Here is an 11684-nt window from a genome sequence, read left to right as displayed (position 1 = left end):
GGGGGAGGGGGGGTCGGGGCAGAGCGTTCCTCCTGCCTTCGCCGTCGTGTCTTAGTCTTTGTGTTTCCCTTTGGTGTCTCCGGGTCTCTGTCCCCATCTTGTGCACCATGTGTCCCTGAGGGGAGTCACACCTGTGTCTGAGTCTGCTGTAAGGTGTTCAGTCTACCTCAAGGGGTCATCATGGTCAACTCTGTCCCATAGCAATCCTTCCGATGTCGCCACACACACTGGAATGTATATCTGCCCCGGCCCCAGCCCGCCTTCCTGTCAGTAACCTCCTGACCCCATCTTTTCCTCTATCACCACAAACTCCTAGTGCAAATTGGATGCTGCTTTAAATGTGAAAACACTTGTTCAAAAGCTATAAAACCTGAATGAAAGCTAAAGCTGAATTTATAAGCCTTGTTGCATATGAGCCAAAAGTGCAAAAAGCTCTATATAATGAACTAACCTGCCACTCGTATAAATATAAATATATATAAATATATTAAAATCAGACTGTTCTACAAAATTGTGTATTTGTATTTTTGTGTACGTACAATTTTCTGCTAAGCAGAAGGAGGATGTAGTATAGGATGCTGTGAGAAGAGATTTGGTTTAATCCTATTTCTTTGTTACTTATTTTTGTTAACATCAGATGCCTGTCTTCGTCTTACGTGTAATGACACTGTTTGGAAAGCTGCAGTATCTCTCTTCCTTAGGGGCAGAGTCCATGAGAGAATGAAATGTGGGGTGGAGAGAATTGTCCTGGCCACCGAACACGGGACAGTGGCCCAGGCTGCCCGGGAGCCACTCGAGGCCCTAAGGTGGGACTGAGGGAGGGTGCAGGGAAGCAAAAATCCCGTTTCTAGACATCAGCTTCCAAACAAACAGACTGTCAGAGCTAACGCAGACGCCCCACCAGCCACTGGGAGGGGACGTGGGACCTCTTGGAAGTGAGGGACAGGGCCTCTCATCTCTGGGCCAGAAGCCTGCCCGGAAAGCAGCAGGGGGCTGTGCCTGGCAGTGCTGCCCTGCTCACTGGCCCTGAGCTCCCCGCCCCTCTTCCAAGTAGTCGCTGCCTTTTTCAGATCAGGTTACAAAACGCCTCCCCTCTGCCGAGCTGCTGGCGCTTCATCCCCCAGGCCTCCAGCCCCAGTTAACCTGGAGGGTCTCAGAACCCACCTTCCGCCGGTGCTAACACCCAAGAGGGGGTAGCGTGGCTGCCAGCAATGGCCAGAAACCGCCCATCGGACAGGCCGGGCCGGAGGACAAGCTCCGCGTGCCCGGGACAGCCGGCCCTCCCACCACAAAGGCGTCCAGAGGCCCTGGCCTGGGACTGCCTCTGCTGCCCACCCAGCTCTCAGCCCCAAGACAGTCCCTCGTGACGTGAACCTTCTCTAGGGAAAGCGATACTGCACCTTCACCTGTGGGACTCATATTTATAACGTTGTGTAATGACTGTAGCAAACAGCCCTTGTTTCTAGATGTAAATGGTCAAAGAAACAAGCGCTCTATTGTATTGATTAAAATAGTTCCAATGAGTCCTGTATCATTGTATCTCCTATTCTGGATTAGTGCCTTTTGGACAGTAGACTGTTCTGTAATTAAAATGTAGTATACTGCTTTTTTGTACAGTTTTGTTTTAATAAAACTTTTTTTTAATTTGTGTTTATTTTAGTATTGTACCTATTAGAGAATAAAATGTATAACTGAACGAAGACTGGTCGGGATTTCTTTGAATAAGAACAGTCATTTGGGAAGTGCCCTGCCACTTCTGTTCTGAGCATCTGTCCTTTCATGCTTTGAAAATGGACTGGTGCCCCAGAGACCCGAGGACACTTGAAAGGGGTTAAGGGGACAATCAAGCACTTCCTGGTTGAGGGAACGTCAGCCGTGAATCCGGCCCCTTCTCCTCCAGCCTGTGCTCCCTTCATGTCTGCCCCGAATCCCCCGGGAGAAGCCGTCTCTTAGCGTAGCTTCCCGGCCCGTGATCCCCTCACTACAGGCACCATCCTCCCACATCCTAAAACCACTGGGATGCTGGAAGCTTCTCTTCCATGAGGACCACACCCTTGGACTTTGCTGAGCCGTGAACTCCCACCTCAGGCCATGCCCCGAGCACCTCATTTTCCTAGAAGAGCCATCCTTCCTGGGGCTTCACCTTTAGCAGTAAAAACACAATATGAAAGAAAGCTGAAGCTTTGTAATTTGTGTTAGGCGTCTAATGGTTGGGAGCAAATTCTTGAGCAGGACTGAAGGATCGGGTGCCAAAGCTCCCCTTTCACCCGACAGGCTAGGATAGGTTCAATGACCCCTCCTCAGAGACGCAGTCTGTTTTCTCATTATGCATAACTAGAAAAGACTGCAAAACTTTAAGCTGCCCTCAAACCCTGTCTAAGTTGCCAAGGTAGATGGGCGGGTTTTCGGGGGATGGGGATGCCGAGGACCATCCCCTCCCGCCCCGTGCCCCTCTACTGGGGCCAGAACTGCTCTTTCTGGTTCTGTCCTTCAGGGCCCACCTGCCCCCAGAGCACCACCACCCCCCGCGCCTTGTCTGCGAGTCCTCCAAACACACTTGCCTGGAGGTCACCTCCTCAACCCCTAAAGCTCTGGAGCCCCTCTTGTGGGCGCCACGCTCGAGGTTCTGCGACCGTGGGACTTGTCCAGCGACACCAGGCCCGGTGCAGGACGGCGCACACATGTTCCGAGGGACCCAGTAGCGAGAGAGTGAATGAACTAAACGTGACATACCCACTAGCGCCCATTTTGGGGTCTGAGCAACCGTGAAAACCCCACAGCCTCGTGCAAAGGAGATCTCATTGAGTTGCAAGACAGTAAGTAGCGGCTCGAAAAATACGATTTACCCTAGGAGCTAAATCAATCTGAGACTCTTGCCTCAGAGCAGGACAGCTCCTGGCTGCCAAATTTCTGTCATTATTCGGCAGTGCTTATCTCTGAGAACAAGTCTCGGGCACTTAGGAATACAAACAAGTCCCGCCAAGACGTGCTCTGACTGGCGGCCACCTCTAATCAGCCCTCCCCGTGGCTGCAGCCCTAAGTTTGCAAGTACCTTTTATAGCAGGCGCAGGCGGAATGATTCACCGATGCAGGGCCACCAGCGCACTGGGCCGACTGCGTCCTCGCGGCTGTGGGCTGGGCTCCTGGACCATGAGCAGGACGGTGCAGGCCATCTCGGGAGGGCTGCTTCTCTCCCCGGCGCTGGTTCAAGCCCACGCTGGGCTACAGCTGGGTGCCACGTCCTCAGGATGTTGGCCTCAGGGGCAAGCAGGGCCCCACAAACGCTATCGGGCTTCACAGCCTGCGAGGACTGGACCGCCGGTATGCACAACCATAACCCCCCTCCCCCAAACATCTCGCTGCAGAGCCTTCGAGGGTCCACTCACCCATGCAGCAGTGCAAAGAAGTCCTCTGCTCCCCAGCTGCGGCGGCTGACAGGGGGCCCAGCGTGCAGGTCGAGGTGGACAGTGGAGCTGAGGCGTGAGAGCTGGGACACCCTGTTCCAGAGAAGCGGTCTCCCGGCTAGGTAGCCCAGAAGCTCCGATTACCTTGAATGTGAGGCCATCAAAAAGTTTCTGTTGGTCCTTGGCTCCTGAGAAAGGTCTCAACCCCACTGGCCGCGGAACCAAATCACAAGGAGCGCTGGGCTGTGGAGGTGTGCTCAGGGGACCTGCTGCTGCCCTGAACCTCTCTCTTCTAGTCTCAGTCCTGAAAAGCCCCACCCTGATCACTCAGAACCATGTCACAGCTGCCTGTGGAACAGTCTGGAATGAGCCCAAACACCCCTGCCTCAGGGTGGGGGAGAGGAAGGCAACCAGACGACCCAGACGTAGGCAGGAGATCAAATGGTTTTATTTAGAGGCTGCTGGTCATGTGACGGAAAGGCATACATGGTACAGAATTAAAAGAGGTTTAGTTCATTATACAGTACAAGTCATTAAGTCTTTACAATTCATTACAGAGTCTTTGGATTTTTCTTAACTCCCATTTCATGTGTAGCAAATCAATACAGTCTTCCAAACAAAATCACTCCTTTATGTGAACCCGTCATATTTACAGAACTCCACGCACAGAGATGCTCCAAGACTCTCCCAACACGATTAGTCAGCAGCACGCAGGAGGCATGACGGATTCCTCCGAGAGAAGGGTGCACATGGGGACAACGGGGACAGTGCAGTCAAGGGTCTCAGGCGCACAACCCATCCCGGAGAGATGTCTGTCCATCTGAGGAGCGACAGGCAGACAGACGGGGCGGTGATCCTGGGAGCTGGCGGCGTGTGAGAGCAGGCAGGCCTCGGGCAAGTGGCTCATTGTAGCCGAGAGCGAGAAATTATGTACCCGTGGCCTCCTGGTCAGTTTCACAGACGGGGAACTTTAATCCAAGAGGAGGAAGTACCGGGGGCGGGGGGAGGGGGGATAAGGGTCTGAACACCTCCTAGGCCTTGCTGGCTCCGCAAGGAGCCCGCTCACAGCTCACCGAGCAACAGGGGCCTGACCCGCTGGCCGGCCACTCGCACCGCCCCCCACAGTCCTCTGGGGTCCGGGCTGGGTGACTGTGTGTGTACAGAGCAGGAGGCAGAGGCCAGGAGGGCTCCCGCCCAGCCTTGACCTGTCCTCGTGCGGCTGGGAGCCACAGATAGACGGTCCCTCCCCAGCGCCACGCAGCTGCCGCTCCTGCTGTCTTACTAAATCCCGGAGCCTGACCTGCTAAGAACCGCATCAGGGATCCTAATGCTGACATTTATTTAAAATTAGGTCTGTGTGTTAGTAAGGCGAGGACAGAAGACGCAGGGAAGGGGGAGTCCCTCCCTCCCCCCTCCACCCAATAACTCAGGGTGCGGGGACTGCCCGGCTCCTGACTTAGGGACCGCAGCTCTTCCATTCACAAGCTAACGGGAGTCTGCACCAAGAAGCAGGGTGGGCTTCCTTCACCACCTGGGAGCAGGACGGTCGCCCCCCACCCCCCACCCCGCCCCGAGCTGCCCAGGAAGCTGGAGGCAGCAAGAGAGAGGCCGAGAGCATCCCCGGAGCCCCGCTCCATCCACCAACACAGCGGCCCAAAGGGATGTGTGGGTCATGGAGCCAGAGGGCGGGGGTCGGGACTGCTGGCCCCGTACCCCTGCGAGGACCCAGCATGGCCCCCACGCCCTGCTCTGCTCTTCCAGGGGCCGCCTCACTGCCCTCGAGGGTCCCGGGCCAACCAGGGCCCAGAGCTGGGTCAGGAGAGCCGGGCCCGCAGCTGCCTTCTGCCAGCAGTGCTGACAGATGAGGGTGCCCAGGGCAGCCCGCGTGTTGCTCTCTGGCCGCGGGAACAGCTTACCAGGAACGCCGATGGGACGACGTGGCCTCTCTAACGCCACCAACACAGGCCCAAACCCGATTCATTCTGAGAAAACCCCAGGCAAGCTGGGAGCTACAGACTCTAGAGCAGCGACAGTGCTTTCCTCCCTGGAGAAAGCACCACCTCTGCACACAACGGGCTCTGGCCACCGCCCCCAGTCCCGGCAGCCCAAGGTCAAGGGCTCTAAGGAAACGCTGCTTCCCTGGGGGCAGAGATGCTGGGCAGGGCTGGTGGGACACTCTCAGGCAGGCGGAACCGGGGACGTTTGAAAAGCAGGCCCCGGGAGGAGGCGTAGGGGAGGCCGGGAGAAGGGGAAGGGCGCCTGAGGCCTCTCCAGACAACAGGGCTCCTCCCGGCCCGTGAGCTCCGGCCAAAAACCTGCTCAGGGCAGTGACTGGGCTGTCACCTCTTCCACTTCAACTCAACCGACAACGAAAAGAGCCCGACCCTTCACATCCCCCGACCGACCGTCCCAAGCCCGTCTGTGAGGTTGCGACGCCTGTCACAGGGCAGATAGGCCCCAGCAAGTACTTGGCTCCGTAAATGAGGGTCACAAACACCCAAGCCACCTTCCATTTCTATGGCGTCTTCTCTCCAGTGCGCCTGGTGCGGACTTTCTGCCCCACCAGGCAGGTCACCTGAGGCTCTGGAAGCGAGAGCCGCCCTCCTAGGGAGCGGGTGGTGCTAGCATCCACGGAGGAGAACCTCGCACTGAAAACAGGCCTGAAGGAGGGCTTCCGTGCTGGCAAGGAGCTTACGCAGAAGAGCTGGCACAGCGTTGGGAGCGCTTAATTCAGGGACACGCCCGGCAGGTGTTCCTCGGAATGCCAGCTGAGGACAGGAAGGAGTACAAGTGGTGGCCCGCCACAGACCTGGGGCACCAGGTCACTGGGCCACCACCCTGGTAATACCAAAGGCACCGGTGGAGAAAGGGCTCTGGACCAGGGCTGTCCCAGCGGGGCCAGGCGATGCTCTGGGATGGTTCACACCATCCCCAGCGCCATCCGGGCCAGCCTCGCCCGTGGCTCTGCAAGGCTCCCTGGGATAAACCCCGCCGGCAGCGGGGTGGGCAGCTCTCCCTCTGCCTGCCAGGCTGCAGCCCCAGGCTGGGCGGGCGTCAAGGCACAAAACCGCCACGGAGCTAAGCTGGTCTAAGGACCCTCCCAGAACCAAAACCGCACCAAGGCCAAGATGCCTCTGACCGACTTTGTCATTGGCCACAGAAGCACAACAAAATTCTCCAGGTTTTCACTGTCAGCTTAGAGTAAGGCCACTTGTGTATCTGCGATAAAGGACACAAGGAGGGGCAGCGTCCTCCGGGAACCCCCGCCAGAGGCAGGAGGCTGGCAGCTCCCACGTGGCCACAGAGGCGGGCGGCGCAAGGCAGGCCCTGGGCACTCACATCCGGAGAATGATTGTGGCTCGCGAACAATTTCAGATTTTGAAAAAATAAATATAATAAATATATGCCAAGAACTCTGTTAAGGGAATAAATGGCAAAGAGAAAAAACTTTCTGGGTATAAAGACCCTAAAAGACCCACAAAGAAACCTCTAAGAAACCCCGTGGAAAGGAAGAGGGAAAGGCAGGAGGGGGCAGGCCCAGGGCCCCAGGCACCTGAGGTGGGGAGAGGTGCTGGGGGCTACGGGGGTGCGGGGCGCCGTCTCCACGGGAGGGAAAGGCACGAGTAACGGTTATGCTTTAAATTAAGAGGTTAACGGCATCACCAGCACAGAAAAAAGAGCAACAGCGGCCGCAGTCGCGGCGGCCCCAGGCCCAGGAAGACGGTGGAACCCTGCTCTCCACAATCCGGGACCACACTGGGCTCCTAGAACCTTCCACCCGCGGCCCAGCTGCGACGCTGCCTCACTCTCTGGGGAGAGGGAGAAACAGGGAGAGGTCACCAGCCCCGCGACGTGCAGAGAGCATTCCCGGCCTGTCCCCACGGAGAGGGGCTAGAGGGCCCGCCCGGGGTTGTCCCCGCAAAGGCTCGGAGGGGCCCCGCGCCCTCTGTCCGTCGCCCAGGAAGGACGGGAGGTGGCCACCCCGCCGCTCAGCTGGCCCAGGACTTGCGGTTCTCCGGGTTCCCGGGGGCGCGCTCGGCCCGCCCCGCCGCGCCCTCGGCCTTGGCCAGCGCCGCCGTCAGCGAGGCCAGGTTGGTGGCAGAGCCAGAGAGCGCACCACTCCTACGGGTCTCGGGGGCGCCTTGCGGCCGGAGCCCCGCGCTGCGCCGCCGCCCCGCGCACGCCGCCCTGCGCACACGGCCCGGCCTCACCAGCAGCCCGTAGCCGGGGTTGCACTTGAAGTACTGCTTCCCGCCGATGGAGCCATCGTTCTTACCTGTGGGAAGGAAGAAAGGAAGGAAGACGTGGAGGTGGCTCCCCAGCCCGTGGGACCCCTGTGCTCCCAGGCCCGCGCAGCCGGTCCCCGTTGAAGGAGCGGGGCTGGGGCAGTGCCTCCCGAGCAGCAGAGGTGGTCACTGCAGACAGATCCCGGTGGCCTCCAGCACGGCCAGGGCCTGTCACTTCTGACGCCCACGTGCCACCAAGGCAGAGCCCGTCCACTCGCCCCGCCCTCGGCACCAACCGCTGTCAGTCTGGACAGTCAAGATGCAAACCTAGGATGGATGTCGTGAGTGGAACGATTATTTTTTCCCTAAATCTATTAGATGGAAACTGGCAAATTACCAAACTGTAGCTAGTGAGATGTCACGCCTGGTGTGTCAAGATGCGGAGAAGATGCCTCCTTGGTAAAAGCAAACAAAAAATGCTTTAAGGTGAAGGTCAGCACTGGGGGGGGTTGGGGGGAGCTGATCCCTCAGTGTCCGCCGCCCATGGTGATGGGTTGCTGGGGAACGTGATCTCTGCAGCAAAGCACTCATGAACTGTCCACACTCACGGCCTGCACCCCACAGCCTGCCTCCTCTCTTCCTCCCTCTCAAACAGGCCCACCCTCCACCAGCTCCTCTCAAGGTCAGCAGGAGTCACTCGGTCCGCCTCTCGATGTATCTCATAGGTGACCTCTCACTCTCCCTTCCTGCCTCCCCCTCAAAGGCGGGGGCCTGTGTGAGGCCCTGGCCTGTCCCTTGGGGGCTCGTCCACCCAGCCTGCCCTCCGAGAACCCTGCTGCCTCTTGGCTGCGTGTCCAGCCCGAGGTGGCCCCCTGACTGCTCTTCTCTACCAGGCATCCACCCCGCACGCCCAGTGCCCCTCCTGCCAGAACTCTGGTTCCTCGGGAGCACGCGCTCTCCCTGCTCTCCTCATAGCACTCACTACTATCACGTTTTGTTTGTTTACTTGGCAATTCTCTTCCCTCTAAAACGTAAGTCCAGGGAAACCAGAACTTTGTTTTGCTCACCAAGGTGTCCTCAAAATCCAGGACAGGGACTGGAACGCGGTAGGTGCTTAGTATTTATTTGCTGGATGAATTCGTCTGTTCGCTAATCCCCCTTTAATTCTTGAGCTCAATTACAGATAGAGATGTCTTTCCCAATTCCCCTTTGCATTTCAGCAGAAATGGAATTTAAAAAATATTCCAGCCTGTGCTGCACTAGTCTTCTACCTCTTCCATTTTATGACATTCTTGGCCAAAATTATTTTTAAAGACAGTGATTTCACAGCTGAGCCTAGGGGCTGAGAGACAGTCACTGTGGCCTGGGGTTCACTGAGGCCCCTCCCGCAACCCTCACTCTGCTGGACCAAAGGACAGCTCCTCACTGGCGACACCCAGCAGGCCACACAAGCTCTGCTGAAACCCGTCTCCACAGCCTCCAAGCCTCAGCTCAGGGAGCAGCTGCCCCACCCTGGGACACGCTGGTGGGAGGGAGAAAGGCAATCAGGCCGGCCAAGCTCAGCATGCTAGACACAGAGTGAACTCCCGCCATATCTCCTCAAGAGAAATGAGTGTGTCCACGCAAAAACTTCACACACAAGTGTTCCCCGCAGCCTTACTCACAACGGCCAAAAAGTGGAAGCAACCCAAACGTCCATCAACTGACAAGTGGATGAACAACGAACGCGTCAGGGCATCCCTGACACAGACCACAGCTGGCTCAGCCCAGGAAACTCGGAAAGTGAAATAGTCACAAGAGGCCGGGTATTTATGGCTCCATTTATGTGAAAGTCCAGATTAGGACCTTTTATATCAACTTAGGCAAAAAAGTAGATTAATGGTTACCTGGGGCTTGGGGGGGTGGGTAGTGTCTTGCTAACTGACATGCAGCTTCTTTTTGGGGTAATAAACCCATTCTAAAATTAGGGTGTACAACTCTGGAAATATACTAAGAACCACTGAATTGTACACTTTAAACAGGTGGATTTTTTAGTATGTAAATTGCATCACAATAAAGCTGTTTAAGTCAAAAAGAATCTGCAGGCCATTTGCTACAACATGGATGAAACTAGAGGGAATTATGCTAAGTGAAGTAAGTCAGAGAAAGACAAATAATGTATGTTATCACTTACATGTGGAATCTAAAAAACAAAACAAATGAATGAATGTAACAAAACAGAAGCAGACTCACAAATATAGAGAACAAACCAATGGTTACCAGTCGGAGAGAGGGAAAGCAGGAGGAGCAAGACAGAGGTAGGGGGTTAAGAGGTGCAGACCACTATGTATAAAATACATAGGCTACAAGGACATATTATACGGTACAGGGAATACAGCCAGTGTTTTATAATAACTTTAAATGGAGTGCAATCTCTATAAATTTTGAATCACTGTGCCATACACTGGAAGCTAATACTGTAAATCAACTATACCTCAATTTAAGAAAAAAAATTGGGGGGCTTCCCTGGTGGCGCAGTGGTTGAGAGTCCGCCTGCTGATGCAGGGGACACAGGTTCGTGCCCTGGTCCGGGAGGATCCCACATGCCGCGGAGTGGCTGGGCCTGTGAGCCATGGCCGCTGAGCCTGTGCTCCGCAGCAGGAGAGGCCACAACAGTGAGAGGCCCGCGTACCGCAAAAAAATAAAAAAGAAAAAAAAGAAAAATTGGGGACTTCCCTGGTGGGGCAGTGGTTAAGAATCCGCCTGCCAATGCAGGGGACACGGGTTCCAGTCCTGGTCCGGGAAGATCCCACATGCCGCGAAGCAACTAAGCCCGTGCACCACAACTACTGACCCCACGCACTGTAACTACTGAAGCCCATGCGCCTAGAGCCCATGCTCTGCAACAAGAGAAGCCACCGCAATCAGAAGCCTGTGCACCGCAACGAAAAGTAGCCCCCACTCGCCACAACTAGAGAAAGGCCGCGTGCAGCAACGAAGACCGGACACGTTCAAAAATAAATAAATGAAAATAAATAAATGAATGAATGAATGGCACGACAAAGTACATGTTTCCTTAAGTCCTGCCCTCAGTTTTTCTGAAATGATGATGATCTCTTGGCTTGGAGGTAGGCCATTCTATAAGGAGACTTAAGAGACTGGTGAGCCCACGAGGCTCTTCAATCACCTCGTCTTCTGTCCTCCCCCTGGGGGACCAGGAGCCTTGGGGTGTCTTAGGAACACCTGAGGCATCTGAAGCTCCACATGGGCATTGGTTTTTGTAACCTGAGCAAGCACAGCAGACAGAGCTGCTGTGACAATTGAAATGCAGACGCTTCTGTGACTAAAAAAGAAAAATCAGGATTTAAATTCACCAAATTAAGAGTAGCTTTCAATTAAGGTCTTTGGTTTCTGAGAAATTTCTGCAGGTTAAAAAAAGAGAATCTGACTCTGAAAACGCTTAGGAATCTCTTATCTAGACAAAATTCTTCATTTTGGAAAGTGGCGACCCAGGGGCTCAGAGACGTGAACGATGTGCCCAAGGGCACACAGCAGGCGCTGGGCAGTGTGGGGCAGGGCCGACCACGGCGGGGCATGGTAAGTCGCCCCGGGACCCGGAACCTGTCCCAAAGCAGCAGCACTAACCTGAAGGTAAGTCTAGCTCCACTCCGACCCACGTGCCCTCCTGGAAGTCAGTGGGCCCCACGTATCTCACGATGCCCGTCTTGGTGGTGCCCACGGTCACATATTCTCCCTCTCTGAGCCACTCTGGGACCTCACTGGCTTCTTCAGAATCCGAGGAGACTTCCAGCTTTCCCGGGGCCTCTGCCCCAGCGCTGCCGTCGCCCGGGCCCCCTGAGGCCAGCGGATCCTCCTCGCTCCCCGAGGGGCCACCAGGGTCCCCGCCAAGCATGCGTGTGAATGACTTCAGCTCCGAGGTCCGCACCTTCTGGATCCTGAAGGGAGGGGCCGGAGTGGGCGGCTGGCACCGAGGGTCAGCCGGCGCCGGCGGCCTGGAGACGTCGGGCCCTGGGCCAGCGGCCGGCTTCGCCTGGGGCTGGGGGCTCTCCGCCTT

General features: G+C 56.1%; 1 protein-coding gene across 1 annotated transcript in view; it reads right to left on the bottom strand.

Moving 5' to 3' along the window:
- Nucleotides 1-6039: 6039 nt before the first annotated feature.
- The window catches only part of KIF13B (kinesin family member 13B), a 198236-nt gene continuing 192591 nt past the window's right edge, over nt 6040-11684 (bottom strand). Inside the window, exons 41-42 of the mRNA XM_024746932.1 lie at nt 11255-11684; nt 6040-7680 (exon numbers count right to left, since the gene is read on the bottom strand). The exon at nt 11255-11684 is cut by the window's right edge and continues 282 nt beyond it. Coding sequence (XP_024602700.1) covers nt 7394-7680; nt 11255-11684 — 717 coding nt within the window. The 3' untranslated portion in view covers nt 6040-7393. The remainder of the gene's footprint in view (nt 7681-11254) is intronic.

Source organism: Neophocaena asiaeorientalis, unplaced genomic scaffold (assembly GCF_003031525.2).
Source record: "Neophocaena asiaeorientalis asiaeorientalis breed wild unplaced genomic scaffold, Neophocaena_asiaeorientalis_V1.1 scaffold633, whole genome shotgun sequence".
Classification (NCBI taxonomy): domain Eukaryota; kingdom Metazoa; phylum Chordata; class Mammalia; order Artiodactyla; family Phocoenidae; genus Neophocaena; species Neophocaena asiaeorientalis.
Note: the sequence above shows the minus strand (reverse complement) of the source record. Positions and strands in the feature narration are given on the sequence as shown.